Genomic DNA, 18,210 nt, shown 5'->3' on the forward strand with positions numbered 1-18,210 from the left:
GCTCCCTCGGCGGGGCCGGGGGACGGCGGAGAGGCGGGCGGGCGCGGAGGGAGACGGAGGAGGAGGAGGAGGAGGAGCAGGGACACCGAAAAGAGAGAGGGAGGGGAGAAGGGAGGAAAAAAAAAAGGTTAAAAAAATAAATTTAAAAAAAAAAAAAAAAAACGAAGAGCGTGCGCCGGCCTCAGACACTGCGTCAGCGGGAGCCGCGCTGCCCTCGCCGGTGGGCCCAGCCCAAAAACGCGGCGGGGGGAGCGGGGAGGCGGGGGCTGGGGCCGGCCGGGGGCTCCGCCGAGGGAGCGGCCGCGCCCCGGGCCCGGCGAGGGCTCCCCGTCCCGCTGCAGAGCGCCAGGGCTCGGCGGCGCTGGTGGCGAGCGGTGGGGTTTGGGAGCGAAGCAGGGGGATGGCAGGACCGGCGCACAGCCTGGCCACTGCGGGCCTGTAAACCCCCGGGGATGGCTGGCTCCCCCCGCACATGGGCCAGGCAGCATTCCCCTGCGCCCCAGGCAGCTCCGATGCCCCTGGATCGAGGCCGAGGGTGCGTGGGAGATGGCCGTGATGCCGCCAGTCCCACGTCGGGTCTCGCTGCACCGCGAGCGAGTGCCTTCCCCTGCCCGGGACCTCAGCGTGGGAGTCCACGTCTGCCGGCGAGAGGAGCCAAGGGCTGCTGCAAGCTGCTGCCGTGCGTTTTGGGTTGCACTTCTAGGTGTTTGAGGGGGTTATTTCATCTCAAGTACAGTATTCCTGAGCCAATCCAGCTGAATCGTCCTTCATCCACCCCTGTGGCATAGAGCTGGGCAGCTCCTGTCTCACTTGTGGATGGGGGATGCTGAGGTCGGACACAGCTCATTGCACCCTCCACTTGCCTTGCCCAGAGAGCAGCCTCGTCCCTCCAGCCGTGGCGGGTGCAGCGCTCCAGCTTCCCAGTACTCTGCCGAGGAGCATGGGGCAAAGAGCACCACATGATATCCAATGTGGATATATCCCAAATCCAAGATCTGAATACAAAAGACTTTAAAAAACTTTTAAATATTTTTTAAACTTTTTTTTATCACCTCCCCTCTAGGCAGGACTGCCCAGCCCCCCAGAAGCCACGCAAAGAAGGCAGTGTATGTGGAAAACACTGGAAATGAGCATTTTCCCAGCTTTATACGGCCATCAGGCTGTGTGTTTCCATGCAAGGAAGCCTACTGCCACAGGAGGCACACGGGCACTGCGGATTCTTGCTCAGGGGGGTTTTCTTTGGTGCCTAAAAGCCATTCGCACCTTAAAAACCACCAGCACCAAAACAGCACAGCTGCTCACCTCCTCTCAGAAGTCTGGCTGGAGGTAACAGGTCAGATGAGGCACCTGGAGGGGATTCAGCATCACAATTTGCCTGAACCAAATAAAAGCCCCAAATCCCTGAAACCTGAGAGGAAAAAAATCCCCATTGGGCAGCCAGGCACTGCTCAGGCAGTGGCTCAGCTGGGCATTACTCTGCCCAGCTGCTGGAGAGCTGGTTCTCCTCCATTTCTGGAGCGATCAAGAAAGCTTTAACTGAGGTGGGAACACTCATGGCATGGTGCAAAGATTTGGTTGCACTGGTGTGGAAAGGGTGATCCTGTGGTGCCCATCCCATGGGAGCAACCCGAAGGATGTGGGAGCCTCACCTCCTCCTCAAGCTCTCCAGGGATTTGTCCAGTGCAGGGCGAGGCACATCAGACCTTGACACACAGACACTGCCATGCAAAATTCAGGCAAGAGAATGCTTTTAATCAGGCCACGAGGATGGCGGCGCTCCCTCAAGCAGGGAGCAGGATCTGGCCCCAAGACAGCACGACGCGGCGGGACATGTGTAAGCCAGCCACGTTGTTTGGCCATTCTTGCAAAAATAAATGAATCTGTTGTTTCCCAGCAAGGCAGGAAGGACCTGCAGACAAGTGCCAGTACGGGCTTTGGGGATGCAAACCCTCTAGGGGGGGCCCAATTAAGCACATCAGCATCTGGGCTGTTGGATTTTTTTAAGCCAGGGATTATTTTTTAATTGAGGCAGTGCTGGGAGAACAGCCTCGTTCGCCCTCCATGGCTGGATGCGCGCCAGGGGCTGCCCATGGGAATTGAGCGTGACAGCCCGGAGGAGAGGAGGGAATTGCCTAGATCCTCGCTCCCATCCCTAAACCTTGGGGACCACTCCTGGGGGATGCTACCCACCGAGGTGCCAGTGGCTGGACATGATGGAGCCATGAAGTCCCACGAGTGGGACCCTCCATCCATCCCAGAGACAAACGTGACATCCCTTTCCCGGGAGGCAAATCCCATTCAAAGGAGGGGATGTGGCAGAGCTGAAAGGCTTTGCATCCCATGGAGCATCGCCACCTCCTGGCCTCATTCATCCCATGTCTTGGAGGCTCCTATGCTGCCTGTGATCAGAAGATAATTAGCACTTCCTGATAATTAATTCCTCCAACGTGGGCCAAAGCTCCTCACCTACTGTCCTCCTAATCCAATTCAGTACCAGTTGAATTGCTACTCATCAGAGCACATCGGGAGGAAATGCCTTTTTCTCTTCCCCTGGGAGGTTTCCAAGCTGTCTGACCTCTCTGGCCCTAAGGAGTTGCTGCCAGATGAGGATGCGGCCACGTGCAGGGGACAACTGACTGCACCGCTGGCCATGCTCTCAGGAAAGCTCCTTGCACTGGCCGAGGGATGGGAGCGATGGGCTCATCCTGGGCTTACCCAGCGCTTGGGACATTCAGCGTCTGCAGCCAGTTCCCGCAGTTGGAGCATCTGTATCTGTCCCCTAGTTGGCAAAATAAATGCTATTTTTTGGCCAAAGCAACATACTGTACAGGGATGGTCACAGTGGAGGGGCTGCAGTGGGACAGGGTGAAACTGCATCAGCTCAAGTGAAAGTCACCCTGCAGAAGGATTTAGAAAACATTTCCAGAGGTGGATCCATGCCACTCACCCACCTTTGGCTGCAGGTCTGCTGTGGTGGGGAGCACGGCAGAAAATGGGTCAATTGGGGATGCTCAGCTTCCCACAGGTTGGAAACTAAATGTTGCTAACGAGCTGTGGGACTCAGCCATTCAGGATGGGAAAGAAAAACCCAGATTTGAAGCTGGGGTGCTCAATGGCAGCAAGGCACCCTGTGAGTTGTTGAGTTTGGGGCTGATACGGGGCACGTTTGGTGTTTGCTCGTGCCAGAGGCGTTAGAGGACAGGATGTGGGGACCTGTGGACCACGAAAGCAGCATCCATAGCCTGAGGCTTGAGGGCAGATGCTCTGCACAAACCCATCAGCCACCTCTGAGGACTGGCAGGTCCAAAGGGTCTATTTTAGAGCCCGGGGAGGACACAGGGGTGCTGCATCCGACCAGGAAGGCTGCACGTCCTGCTTGACTGTGCTCTTCCAAGGGTGTCTCTGCCTTCCCATGGCTCTCTGCAGGACTGAGGGGCTCCTGGAGAGCAATACTGGAGAGCAAAACCCTGCCTGCAGGCAGCGGCTGTCAAGGGGCTGCCGGTACCATGGACTTTGCTTCTCTGTGGCAATTGCAGCTGGGGACCGCCCACACTCCAGGGACCGGCAGCACCTGCCAGGCTCCGCCGCGAGCTCAGCCCTCCGTCCATGCCGCCTCGGCCTCATCCTGGCCCCTGAACAGGGCCAGCTGGGCCAAGATCAACACCCACCTGGCAGGCGCTGCTGCACTGAGGTCACTGCTTAGGGAAGAGGCCGTCTCAGTGTCTGCTGGCTCCTCTCTCCCCCGCGCCAGCAGCAGGGGAAGGCCACGTTGCGCTCTGCCCGTCGGAGACAGGCGGGGGACAGCCAGGGCAGTCCCGGTCCCAGTGATGGAGAGGGCTTCCCCCTGAAGCCCGCTGCCAGGCTCTGCATCATGGGCAGTGATGGGTGGTCAGCAGGCTCCTTGCTGGGACATGGGGCTTGACGCACCCCCCAGCACGGTGGGGAACCCGCACGGGAGTACAACAGGGGACTCATCCCCAAAGCGCATTTGCATTTGCACCCTTCCCTCCAAGGCTGAGCCTGAGGACACCATACGGAGGCCCAGCTCCTCCACAGCCCCAGGTGTGTTGGTGGCCATTGGGTGCCCAGGTGATGCTGATGCTCCCAGGGGTTTGGTTTTCCCAAGCGCGGATGGGTTTAGCACTGGGAGGGGGGTCTCAGTGCTGGTGGCCGGGGCTCCACTGAGCGGGGGGATGTCAGTGAGGCACCCTCGCCTGCACTGCAGTTTACTCCCCATGCTCCTTGCCTGAGCACAGAAACACAATATTTAAGATCAGCCCCAGCTTTGCTCGACACCCAGCTGTGGGTAGAAGGATCCTGGCCAAAAAGAAGGGCTGTTTCCCTGCCTCCAAACCAACTGTCCTCTCAGCTCTTGCAAGGAGCAGACAGAGCTTTACCAGCAGCTGGGGTCCCTCCAGGGTCAGCTCCGGGCCCCCTCCCCAACCCTGTGGGCTCCCAGCACTGCAAAAGTGGTCCCTTTGTGGGTACCCTGTGCTGTGGTTCTCAGGGCTCTTTACTGCTCTCTCTTCTGCAGCCCTTAAAAGTCAGGCAAGTTCAAGCTGCAAATAATTTATTAAAACCAGATGTGCTTGCTCAAAGCTGCCACGAGGAATTTCAGGGCGCTCCAGCCCTGGGAGGGCCAGCGCTGAGATCCCTGCCCTTCCGCCATGGGGGCGAGACAAGGCCAGGGGCTGTTCAGGGAGCAGCGCTGCCCTCTGAGCCCGCTGCCTCTTTCCTCCCTGGCCTCCCCAGGGCTCCTGAAAAGGGACAGAGAGGAATTCCAGCCATTTGCAAGAAATTTGCCTTTTAGAAAAAACACTTTCTCTGCATGACTTAAGAGCAAATAAGCAGAGCCAGGTCATAGAGCGGGGAGAGAAGGCAGCTGGAGAGCGTTGGAGGACAGCACATCCCGAACGGCATCTTCCTCCCACTGGAAGCAGGGATGGGGCCGGGGAGCGGAGCTCCCACCCTGTCCCACAGCCCTTTCCAGCAGGAGCAGCGTGGTCCAGCGGCCACGTAGTCGGCCCTAAATGCTTCATTTCCACCTCCACCACTGCCTTACCTCATAGTCACAGACACCTCCATCCCTCACCATCTCCTTTCGGTCCCTTTAGCTTGGAGGGATTTTGGCATCAATCCTGGCCAGTCTCCTGGGTTTGGGTGCGAGCGGGTGGATTTTCAGGATTAGCAGGAGCCGGGATGAGGCAATGCTGAACAAAGCAGGTTTTGAGCCCTGATCTTGATGCAAAGCTGAGCCAGGCCAAGAGTGAGGAGGTTGCAGACATGGCAGCCTGTGTCCCGCAGACCCCGTCCAGCATGTGCTCGTGGCTCCCATGCAGCCGGTGGCTTCGGTTAAGAGGACAGGGCTGAGCAGAGCTCTGTTTTTTTTTTTTCTTCCCATGAATGCAAAACAGCCAAGCACCTTATAAACCCACCACCTGCATTCCCCATGGCTGCTCGAGGGGGGATGGGAGGGGATGTGGCCTGCATGTGAGGCCGAGTCTCCCCGTCTTTATCTTGCTGCTCCCCACAGCATCCCTGCATTTTTAGCTCCGTCCATCCCATGCCTTTTTAGCTCCAGCTGGACCATTGCACCCCTCTGCCCTGTTCCTGCAGCCCAAGTAACAGCAGACAGGAAAGCAGCTCCAGGCCAGGGCTGCCTGCGGGCTGGCGAGGCTTATCCCACACTAGTGGGGCAGGTGGTGGCTAACCTCTATTTTTAGCCTTTACTGGATCAGCTCGAAGTGCCGAGCCTCCCCTGTGCTGACCCAGCAGCTGGCTGGCATTTGGAAACGAAGAGCAATGGAGCAACAGAAACGCCAAGCTGCAGCCGAAAGACAGAGGGAAAAGAAAGGCTGCAGCAACCCATCCCATGGCAAGACACAGGGCTGGGAACAAAAAGGAGCATAGAGGAGCGTATAGCACTGGCAGCAGCGTGCAGCTCCTCACCAGACAGCACGTGCCAGCAGCTTTTCCCATCCTTCGCACCCCCACACAGTTAATGCATGAAATGAGAGTGTGTCTCAGCCCAGGTCCCAGCTCCCGATCCCCTGCCTGGCACAGACAACAGCGTCTTTGTGGCCAAGACGCCTGTTCCTAGGTGTGAACGTGGTGAGGGGAGGCCAAGCAGCTCCGTGTTTGCTTGGCCTCTCACTCCCACCCAGAGCGATGGCCATGGGGCACCTGGCTGCCCCCAAGGGCAGCACCGGGGCCAGGGCGAAGCAGAGGCCGTGCACACAGCCACGTGCAGCGGTGGAAATTCAGGGGCTCGGTGCAAAGATTCATCGGCGTTTGGTAGAAAAGGCACCTCCAGTCTGGGTGGGAGCCAGGGCTGCACTGGGTCTTGCTTCCATGTGCTGCAAATCTCTCCTCCTCCATGCTGGGAGTGGGAAGGTTTAAGTCAAGGCTGCTTGAGCCAGGCTTGCGTAGCACCCAGCAAATAACATCCTCCGGCAACAAACCCCAGGGAGACACTGGCAGCGATAGCAGACCTCGTGTCAGGGGTTTGCCAGGTCACAAAATAAACTGGGACTGGCCTATTTGGCAGAAGGAAGCTCATTTCATAGCACGACTCCTAACCACTAACGTAGGAGGCAAAGCATCCAGTGTGGCAGCCCCTCAGTAAGTCTCATTGCCGCTGGTGTCAAGCTGAGCGTGTAATCCCACGTACATTCCTGCTCCCGGGCATGTCGCACGTGTGGTGGGTACCTGGCCTGGAGGCCTGACCACTGTTGCCACCGCAGGATGCTTGTGCATTCGCTGCTGAAACGCTGCCGCCACCTCCCCCTGACCAAATGTGTGTCGCATCATCAAAACTGGCACTGGAGGCTGAAAAATAATCAATTGCAGCAGCAGGGAGGGAGCCGAGCTGCTCTCTGTGTTTGGTTTCACTCGCACTCAGCTGAAAGCTGACTTGAAGTTAAAGTGCAGCAAGGGTGACGTCAGGTTTGCAGAGAAACCCTGATCCCCAGCACCTCTTCCTCCAGAGGAACCAGGCTCTTGCAGGCAGGTACCACCCCGCTTCATGGCAGGGGTGCCCCACACAGAGGTTGGGAGATGCCAGAAGAGGAGCTGGGCGTGTGAACTGGCACTCCCGTTATTAGTCCAGATATAAGCAGACTCGACATCTTCAGCTGCCAAGGTCCTTTTTCATTTTCTACTGTCTGTTTTTTCAAAGCTGACAAGACTCAGCCATAAGAAATTAAAGGAGCCGAGTTTCTCGTCACAGCTCAACGTGGTTATTCTGGGTGACCAAGATGGGAGCCTCGGGTGCCCATGGGCTGGGGAGTGGCTAGCAGGCAGTGGCACAACCAGCCAGGGCAGGGGAGTTAAACCCAAATTTTCATCAACAGACACAAAAAAGGTGTTTTGTGTGTCCTGAACAAATATAGTTTCTTAAGGCAGCTACTACTGTATTGGAAATGAGGGACAAACCCACCTCAGATATCTGTCTCAATATTCCAGCACAAGATCAACACCAGTAATTACACAAGACTCAGTAATTTTCAGCAATAGCCTGCACAGGGAGCGATTCCCCCTTCCGATGCAGAGATCTCCCTGCTCTGGGCTGTTGAATGCAACCTTCCTCCATTCTTCCTCATCTTGTCCCATGTCACCTCCATGCAGCCACCATAAGAGAGCTCGTGCCAATGCTACAAAGAGCAAAACAGTAAGAGCCAAGCAAATCAGTTTCTTAAAACTTATTTTAATATCCATGTCTCATCTGTTGGGTAGAGCCAAAACAGTCTGGCCTGGTTTAAGTTACAAATTCTTCATACACTTTTCTTTAAGTAAATGAACAGTGTGGCAATAGGGTCTGTTATTGAAAGTGAAACCCATATTAACAAGGAAGGTGTCGCAGCCAGAATTCTACTAGGGTTCTTCACTGCTGTCAGTCCCGGGAAAGGCCAACGCTGTCCCCAGGCCCCTGGATGGGTGTCGCACAGCAGGAATAAATGCATCTGACACAAAACTAATCACACCCACAGAGATAGCACACACTGTATGTCCAAGAAACAAGGGGACCGGGATAGAAAAAACCCTTTTAGAATTCTCACCAATACGGACAGACACCAAATCATCAAACAGGATGAAGCATCAACCCTGATTTCGCCTGACAGAGGCTGAACAGACATGTCGAAGTGCTGCTTGCTAAACAGTTAACTTCTAAAATAGAGCAGCATGGATGGAAAGGGCTAAGAAATTATGGCTAAGGATTTAAAGATGCAGTATTTCTTTACTTTGTTTAAAACACTACAGTTTAGAGACCACCTTAATGCAGCTGCAAGTGAATACATCTAATTAAAAGCCCAAGAGTCACTACAAAAATAGTAATAAAAATCAAAGCAGCAGAGTTCTCCACTTCTGAGGTCTATTGCTTAACTTCAACAGACTCCTCCATCTTTCAGTTAACTAAAAGTTCCTGATCAGTTTTAAGCATAGTATTTGCAGATGATGGCTTACAATAAGGCAGACAAATGGCAGTTCTCTCTGAAAGTGTGTGACAGAGAACATTGTTTGCCATGATAATGCCATTTGGGTACCGAGCGCCCCAAACAGCCCACACACTGCTGGAGTGGTGGGTACAATCCTGGAGGTGCCACACAGAGGACAGTCCACACCATGGTGGTCTGGGTATTGGGTTAGGAAGTGTGCACAGGGTAATTTGCTTTTTAAACAACACCCTGAATTGCAGTAGTGCACCACTCAGCTCCCTCCCGAGACAAACCTTGCTCTTGAACACTGCATCTTTAAATATTTCTGGCTATGAACTCTTGCCACATGTTCGGAGCACTCCAACCTGGCTGCCACATGTTCAAGTGCTGTGCTTTTTGTGTGTGTTTTCAGTTTTCCTTCAACGTGGAGGGAAAAGGGGGCAGAGTGGGGACAAGAGGCTTGCGTTTCACAGCAGGCAGACTCCAGCTGAAGGTGTAAGACCCTTCCAGGCAGATTACAGAAGGGAGACAAAAATAATAATTAGGGTGTTTGCTCCTTTCAAGAACATTATCTCATTCCCTCTCATTTGAAATCGGATGCAGCAATGGCAGCAAGTTAGGAAAGTCAGCAAGTTTTAAAAGGAAAGCGTTAAGGGAGAGAGGAAGCTTTGCTGCCAAGTCACCTAACTGAGAAGAGCAGACAAGTCTTCAGCTTTGGATTTTTATAACATGAACAAGATATGTACAGTACTGCGTGAGCACAGATCACACCTGTGATCAACTGAGCTGTGCTCTGATTCTTTCCTGTTCGCTACCTGCCTTTTCAACAGTCAACAGCTTTCATGCTCACGAGAGTAGAGAGCACATCGTGAACTTGTCAGAGTGTGTTTTCAAAAAGAACAGCACTGCAAATAAATTAAAAAGGTGCAACCGTTGTGAGAGCTATGAAACAGCAGCTGAAAACCTTGTGGCAGTCTGCGCTGTGATCCACTCTGATCACAGGAGATCTACGCAGGCCTGTTCTCCTATGGGCTCCACCGCCCTCCTGAGAAGGAGAATCATTCATAAGAGGCCACCCCAAGGGAGCAGAAAGCTGCACTATCTGCAGAATGGACACTGCCATGAACCTGCTAATACGGGTTTCACTTTGAGACCAGAAAACTGTTTTCTTCCAAAAAATTGTTATTTTTAAAAAAACTGAAATTAATTAGGGGTAAAACACTAACTCTAGTGCCATGAACAGGCAGGATCAACTTTTTTCCCCTCCAAAGGGCAAAGAGTCATATACCATCCCCAGCTGAACCTTGGTGCTTCGAGCTTTTCAGGAGATGTTACCTAAACTTTATTAAAAGAAAAAGAACAATGTTTAAATATCAACACTGGACTAGCCCAGTCTTTTTCCAAAGTCCACATTCTTCATATGAAGCACACACGGCGTCCTGGATTCCCAAGGCTGCATGTTCAGAAGTTCACAGTACATGGAACTATGTCTTTTTGTATTTTTCTTGAGTTTCCCCTCCTTGCTCAGAGCAGCCACCCTTTTGTGGTCATTTACTGGATAAACCTCAAGCCATCTCCTATCCACATGGCTTGGCCTAGATGCCGAAGGTTTTCTTGATGAGAGTTGATGTTGTCATGCTCTATGGATGGAAAAAAGCAAGAGAAAAAAAGCACCTGGTACAGGTTTCTTGAGACCCTTACGGATTCCTCTATTCCAAAGCTGTTTCTGAAAGTCTTTTTGCCGGTTTCTCAAGCAGTTTTTGGCCTATTACTCTGTCTCAGTTTGAAGAGCTGTTATTGGATGATCCAGAGGTTGATGCAATTGCAGCTCCAGCTGGGCTGCTTGTGGATACAGATTTGCGGATGTGAGGCAGCAAGTATGGGTCACAGGCCAGCTGCTGGACATCTATCCGATCCTCCTTTCGGTAGGCCAAACAACGTCTGATAAATGCCTGCAGATACCCCAAAGGCAAAACAAGAATTAGTAGACAGACAGAAACAGGAAGCTTTCTTTGACAGATAACTCTGAGAGCAGGGCCAATCTGACAACCCCAGCGCTGAAATTCCTTCCCCAGTGACCACAGAGACAGGCCAGCTCCTACACCAGAAGCTCATCTTTTATCAGTAGAAAGCACAGGCAGAGGCACATGCTGCACTCTGTTCAATCCTCAGCCTGACAACTACAACAACGCAAAGCCACTGAGCACTCTATAGGAGGCAAGCATTAAACAGAACTCCTGCTGATTTTAGGGAAACCAAGAGGACAGAACTACCAGTGCCGACCGCTGACTGACATACACAGTGTGATCAAACTCGCTGCAAGAAGGTTTACCTTTGCTTCTGGCGTGACTACTGGCTTTGGAGGGAACTGCACCTCAGTAGCTTTCAGAATTGTGTTCTCCTGCAGAATATCTTGTTGTGACTGGTTGTGACCAAAGGGCTACCAAAAAAAATGGAAGACGGTTGTTAAAGGTTGGTGACAGGCCTTAAAAAAAACACATAATGCTACTGTGTCATCACCTGACATCAGCATTTTTCCGGGCAAGAAGCCCATGAATGCTGTGAAGGTGCTGCAGATTCCAGCTAGATGAGCACGACACATTCTCCCGCACTTAAACTGAACAAAAGGGACCAAGCTGGAGTGTGTCTGGGGTGTCTCTGGCTCAGGAGGGATCTCCACTGGCTTCCACACCTCGTAGGTCAGCTTCAGCATGTGCAAGAGGGCCTTCATCTATCTAAGCTGACAGGAGATTCACCCACTTCAATCTTTGCTGGGCTGGTTCCACCATTTGTCTGACTGACAACACTAAGCAACACAGCGTGTTTGTCAGCCCAGGCTTTCACAACACTTGGTTACCAAGGACTTGTGAAAACAAGAGCTGATGGAATCCTTTTCCTGCTCCAATCTATTTCTCCTGTTGTTATAAAACAAATTACCTTTTCTCAGGACAAATAATCTTTTCCTAATACAGACTCTTCTCTTCCAGAACCCATCCTAAAAACTTCTCGAGTGGATCTTTGTACCTACTTTTTTTTTTTTCTAAAACACTTGCAGCCATCAAGCAGTATCAGGCTCAACAAAGATTTAGCACATTGAAAGTATCACAAAACAATGCCAGACCAAGAACCTCAGGTGTCCAGCCCTGAACGATACACTTGTCCTGCTCATAACGGCCTCAGTGGGAACACGCCCAGTGGAAAGAGATGTTCTGCAGAACATTGCTTCTGAAGGAAGCGCCATGTAGAGCAAAACGCAACCTAGTAAATTCTCCCCACTTCATTAGCATGGGCTCTGCCTTGGAACTGATGACAAGGAGACAAGGCAGAAGCACCTTCTAAGCCTGGGGAGGAGAAGGAAGCAGAAGCCAGGGCTACCTCCCAAAAGGCTTGGGAATCACCATTAAGAAAGGAGTTAAATAACTTCTTACCTTTCTGCCATAGAGACACTGATAGAAGATGACTCCCACTGACCAGACATCAACTTTATTTGAAATCTTTGGAGGTTCTTTCCCAACCACAAAACATTCTGGTGGCAAATACCTGATTAGAAGGAAGTGACAACAGGTTACGAGCAGCATCTACAAATACTTTCAATCATTTTCTTTAGAAAGGAAGAACAAGCTTCTGTGATCAGATATTGGCTTGGGACTCAAGGGACCCAATTTCATTCCTGTGCATCTTTGGGCCAAGATCACCAATGCATACCCCTTCTGGGAACAGTGATCCCAAGGACTCTCCAGACACTCATGGTCTGAGCTAGTCAGCACAGTCGGTGTCTTTTCACCAGAGCACATAAAATAATCCCATTTTCTTTCATCTTCAGAACGAGTATTTGTTGTTAAAAGGGCCTGACCAACAATTCCACAATAGAAACACACAGCCAAAATACATATTTCTAGAAATACTATCCCAGATGCCACGTCCTAGTTAGAGATACTCAGCCTCGCTCAAACTACAGCTAGTTTCATTTTTAGGAACAGAACAAAACTGTACAATACAGAATGCCTTAACAAATGTTCCTGTACAACTGTTGCCCATAGTGACAGTCTGCAGCTTGGGTAGTACCTAAGAATCACATTCAGTGGCACTCACCATAGGTCTTGCTCTCAGCCACGGGTGATGCAGTGACAACACTTGGCACTGAGAATAAAGTATTGCTAAAAACATCTTTCACATGACACTTGAAAGCAAAGCTCTGGCTAGACAACACTGCGAGATTTACATCTTTTGTAAGAGCTAACTATGGATTTTCACCTCCTCATTTCAGTGGCATACTCTCTCCATCTCCCTGATGCACCTGAATTTCCAAATAGGCATGGTATTCTCCTCCTTGCTTAAACTGTTTGACAGTGCCATTATGGACTGTGAAAAAGCAGCCAAGCTCCACTCCAGAGCTCGCTATCTCAGCAGCACGCAGCATATGCAGTTTTTCACCAGGCCCTTTGGATAAAGGATGGTTTTCAAATGTATAAACACTAACCCACTGAAAAGTAAAAAGCTGCCAGCCTCAAAAGGAGCTGTGTGACAACAACAGCAGTTTCCAGGGTCTCAAACCTCCAGTGTCTCAAGCTGTCACAATGGCAGCACATACAGAGCTGACATAGATCCAAAGCTGTTTATAAACTGTTCTTGATCTGTAACTTGCAAGTGCCCCAGGCGATGCTTACCAGTAAGTACCAGCGCCCTGTGATGTCAGTTCCATGCCATCAACAGAGTTGTAGCTGTCATCATCCATGATTTTGGAAAGTCCAAAATCTGTGATTTTTATCTCTCCACATGCAGTACCATTGACTAGAAGAATGTTACCTAGACAGAGAAAGGAAACAGCCCCTTAGCATACACATCTGGCAGGGAAAAAACAAGAATAAATTTGCATTGAACTCTGGCACCCTGCACAAGAAGACAAGGAACCTACACAGTGAGCTGCAGCAGCCTGGGGTAGATGTTTTAACACTCAATACCCTGAGCTCCAGAGACAACTCAGCTCCCACCAAGTGCTAGAACTGATCTGCCCATCCTTGAATGACCCAGTGGCCCGACATTACTTGGAGCCTCCAGATTCTGAGCCCTCTTAGCCAAATGAGCTTGATGTCCATGCTATTTTGACCCCTCCCAAAGGTCCCGTTGGAAGGGCAGGTCAAAAAGGAGGATCAAGGAGAGAAGTACACATACACAGTTATGACTCATTCTGCCCAGAAGTCCTGACTTGCCCTGGCTTCTCAACAAGCCAGAAACTCTCTCCTTCCTGGCAGTGCTCCCCAGTGGCTTTCTAAGCTCAAAAAGGACAATTACTGCTTAGGCAAGAGTCTTTTACAAATCCATCAAGGATCAAGAAGTCAGATCATCACTGTTTTTCTCAAACCCTACAATAAAGCAGCAGAATCGTGTGTAATGGCAGTGGCCGAATCATAGCTTTAGCCAACTGTAGGCAGAGCTCTGCAGCATGCTCAGACAACATGAGAACAGTCGGCAGCTGGCAGAAGAAACAGGGTCACTAGAACTAGTGCAACAGCACCACCTCCTGTACGGATTCCTCATGCTGATGCAATAAACCACATCACATACCAGTTACACAATGCTGATGAAGTGCCACCAGTATAGGGAGACAAGCCAGGGATAACGGCCCAAAGAGGTGGATGAATTTTACTGCACTAGGAAAAAAGCTATGTAGCCAACATGCATCACCTCAAAAAAGAGCACTTCCATTTTTCCCCTTGTGACTCTGCCCAATGGTAAAGGGAAATCTGCAACAACATTTGGAGAGGACCTTCTACATGGCAGATGTTACTGAATTCAAAGGCAGACCTGAGCAAACACAGTTTGACTGTGTGTCCTCACCTTTGTTTTTTCATATCGCGTGGCAGCTCAAACACACTTCCAAGTTAGCTTCTGCCACCAAATTTTCAGGCAGATAATTACAGAAAGAATAAGCCAGAAGAATGGGAACATGAAACACACTAGTAATTATGGGGACCTTTATGAAGCAATAACAGAAGCTCTCAACAGCAGAATACAAGCAGGACATTAAGAAACCAAACACAGACACTTGGTGGTTCAAGGGCTCGTTCTGAACAAGGAGGCTACTTTTTCTGGAATGTTACTTCCTTGTTTTATGTTGCCATTCTGGGAGACAATACCCTTTTCACAGCATGTTCTATGCATTTTAGTTTTTTTCTTGTTGCAAGTTAGTTTTCCCAGACAGCCCTGTCTCCTTTTTGATGTCTGACCACACTAAACTTTCCCATGTTACTTATAACCCATTACCTTTAGTTAGCATCCTTAAGCACGTCAGCTAGCAGCACAGCATACCTGGTTTAAGGTCATAGTGTATGATGGGAGGTTTGATTTCATTTAAGTATTTTAAAGCATTCACAATCTGCATGATAATGGATCGCGCCTCTTTCTCCGACATTAACTTGTGCTGTTTCAGGTAGAAGTCCAGATCATTTCCCTCACAGTATTCTAACACTGTACAAAACCTGAAGGCAAAACAGCAGTTGTTGTAATTAAGGCACCTGATAGAAACCAGAACATTTTGTTATTGCTTGCCTGTAAGATTCACCTATTTGGTCAATTTATTAAATTAAGTGTCCTCCAGCCTATTAATCCCTTCCTAGAAATAAGCTACCAGGAGCGCAGTCCTCAGTGCTCAATAGTACAAAGGTCAGAGATCCCCCATTAAGTGCTAGATTCAGAAGCAGAAAGCTACATCAGCTGGGGCATTTGCCCAGGCCAACAAAGAGCAGGATTTACTAGTAAAGCACTACAATACGGCATACTGGTTTGTGAGCTAGCATCTCTAGAAAACTAATATAAGTTGAAACTGCCTCAGATATCTCTGCAGTACAGTCTGTAACATTGGTGTGGGCATTCTCTGGACTCTCCTGGAAAGTTTTAAGAGACCAGATGCTTTGTAATGAATGGGTAAAACCAAGCCAAAGGACACAGCAACATAACTTACGAGTCAGTATCCAGCGAAAAGTAGTCATATAGCTTAACTATTCGAGGATGATCCAGTTCTTTGTGAATTCTGTACTCTCTACACGCATGTCTGAAAATAGGAAAGTCTGAGCATTAGTCATACAAATGACTTAATTCTACGTTCTGCAGACAGTGAACCCAGTCATAGCACACAGCAGTCCAACTTCAATCAAATCCATACATGTTATTCAGACAGCTTAAGAAAAGGCAAGCAAACAAGGAACTGCACAGAACAGTTCTTGAGAACCACAGAATGTGAGTGCATCTCAAACGCTGGCAATACTACAAAATAACTGATCTTGATTAATGGTACTGCTTGCCAAAATAGAATAACCTCATAATAAATCATTAAGGGATCCAAAATAGCTGAATACAAAAGTCAGCAAGTTCTAGAAAAATTCCATGATGCTCAACAGCCCAACTTTCAGGCTTCAAATTCAGCTTAGTTTGTCCAAGTGACTTGTTGGGGAATTAAGGTCACAGCTTTATCTCTGAAGCTCTGTCGAGAAGGCTTGGCTGCCATTCTACAGAGTTTATCTAATCCATGGCAATAGGGAACAAGTGTTACCAACACCAAAAGGCTTCCAGTACATCCCTTCTAGGCAATGACATAGTATAGTCCTAATCATCTGTGAAAAGATTAAATACTCTAAGAAACAAAGGGAAGGGGAAGGCTTTCACGGAACACAATGCAGGTGTGTACCTGGAAGATGGGCATGAACAACTGTTTCCCACAAGAGCAGAGCTTAGATATTTCAGAGAGGAGAAGCCACTTTAATGCTTTCTTCATAGAGCACTACTGGTGCTTTAAAACCTTGTGCTGTAATGCTTATACAAAACTGTGTCTGTGTGTGCACACACATTTAAAACATTTCTAATCTGACCATAACTTTTGCAAGTAGCTACTGGGACAGAGAGTGGCTTTTGAAATGCAGCAAAACACACGAAAAAAATGGCAGCCTGTTCACAAGCACTGGATAACCAATTACAGGAGGAGTTTGGAAACATGGCTGTCTGCTTGACAGCTTTACTTACTTGTGATAGTTTTCTTTCTTCTCATCTCTCCAGTTTTTATTTAACTGGTGTATTTTCACAGCTACATACCTCTGTTCTGTTAAATCAAATGCCTGCAGAGAGAAGAGCTGAAAATCAGTAGGAATCACAACTTCAAGTTAATACTGCCAAAGCAGACAAGCTCTAACAAACCAATATCCCCACCCAGGAAATCAGCATTACAACATACTGAGTGAAGAGCAAACCCACATTTTGATGTAATTAGTTTCACTAATGAAACCAAGTAACTCTGAAAACAATTGAATATTCTGTGCTTTGATCTGACCTTCCCTATGGAAGCTAACTAATGCCGCATTTATTCAGACATTTTACCACCAGAGCTACAATGGGATCAGAAAGGCCAAATTACCAAAATATAGTCAGTTAATCACACTGTGAAAGACCCTGCCATTATTCCCCCAAGCCACCTAATTCATTTTCTACACTCAGTTAAACCCCCCCCCCCCCAAAAAAAAAAAAAAAAACCAACAACCAAAAAAACCCCAACAACAAAAAAACAAACAACAAAAAACCCAACAAAACATACAGAGGATTTTTAACACTTTGTTTCATGCTGGTAGCTCAGCTCTCCATCTTGGAGCTAAATGTTTCAGCTTATTCAGAAGCTGGAGAATTCAATGGCAGAACTGTGGTGAATCTTGTGGTGTATTTTTCCCCTCCAGTTTCTTGCTATTTAGGTAGTCTTTAAAGAACAGGCCATTGGAATTGTGTGCTCTTGGAGAAATGCAGAAATCTTTTCCCTTGTCTGAGAGCAGCAACAGCTAATAATTTATAGGATGAGGCAAAATCTTACTGTAAGCAGACAAGGATAAATTGTGTCCATCTCAAAAGTTGTATACTTAACTTCTAACGCTTAATAGATCGTCCAAGACCCTGGAGAAAAAGGGCTAAGCATTTCTTTGTTTTAATAACATAGTTACAACTCTTAAGCACAGTCAGGTAGGAAGCATTCATACCCTCTTGCTTTCATCTGCGGAGTCAAGGCTTTCTACTTAGTCAGCAAAGCCACCAAAGAGAAATTCAGAGTACTTACATGCAGATCACACTCTTTTTTCATTACCTGAACAGTCTAGCCCCCCCGGTTTAGATATCTATTGTTGTACTGCATCAAAATAATAAATCACTGTGAAGTTTCCAATATTTGCATTGGCATAGTTATTTTCATTCTAGTCAAATTTAACATGAATTAACAACTACTGGGTACAGATGGGGAATATTTAGAACTGAAAAAGCTCTAAGCATAATAGTCAAATAGCAAGCACCAAAGTATCACAGGTCTTGGCAATGCAAGAGTGCTGACACACAAGTAATCCTCAGTTCCAAAGAAGTCCCAAGACTGCGTGCATATGCGCGTGCACACACACGGAGTCTGCTATTTCAGAGCATAAAATGAAGACACAAGAAAAAAGCCTTCTACCCCGAGGAAATAAAGGCTTTGTTCTTATTATTGGAGCTATTTTCTCTTGTTTAGTGACGTTCAGACTTGCTATGCCATACTCAATAAAACTTCACTACTTAAGATATTTGTGTGTAGCACTTGAAGAAACAAGTGGTTTGCTTCTCTGTCCTGACAAAACTTGCAGACTTGGTGCAACATTTTCTTGAAACATACGTTTGCAGGAACTCTGACCTCTGAGGAGAAGGGCAGAACCTAAAAATCTCAAGCTTGCTGTCTAATGCAAGCCAGATGCAACAAATGCTTTGTCCTCCCTTCTTCCCT

At 48.9% G+C, this 18,210-nt stretch overlaps 1 protein-coding gene across 6 annotated transcripts in view; it reads right to left on the reverse strand.

Annotated features, from left to right (window-relative positions):
* Positions 1 to 9,952: 9,952 nt before the first annotated feature.
* TLK2 (tousled like kinase 2) overlaps positions 9,953 to 18,210 on the reverse strand; it is a 42,475-nt gene continuing 34,217 nt past the window's right edge. For all 6 annotated transcript variants that reach the window (XM_082332028.1, XM_082332030.1, XM_082332029.1 and 3 more), the window contains 7 exons: positions 16,452 to 16,543; positions 15,397 to 15,486; positions 14,745 to 14,914; positions 13,103 to 13,241; positions 11,864 to 11,975; positions 10,768 to 10,875; positions 9,953 to 10,387 (listed from right to left, as the gene is read on the reverse strand). In XM_082332028.1, coding sequence (XP_082188154.1) covers positions 10,214 to 10,387; positions 10,768 to 10,875; positions 11,864 to 11,975; positions 13,103 to 13,241; positions 14,745 to 14,914; positions 15,397 to 15,486; positions 16,452 to 16,543 — 885 coding nt within the window. In that variant the 3' untranslated portion in view covers positions 9,953 to 10,213. The remainder of the gene's footprint in view (positions 10,388 to 10,767; positions 10,876 to 11,863; positions 11,976 to 13,102; positions 13,242 to 14,744; positions 14,915 to 15,396; positions 15,487 to 16,451; positions 16,544 to 18,210) is intronic.

The sequence above is a fragment of the Platalea leucorodia genome (genome assembly GCF_965183815.1).
Source record: "Platalea leucorodia genome assembly, chromosome: 22".
In the NCBI taxonomy this organism is placed as follows: Eukaryota; Metazoa; Chordata; class Aves; order Pelecaniformes; family Threskiornithidae; genus Platalea; species Platalea leucorodia.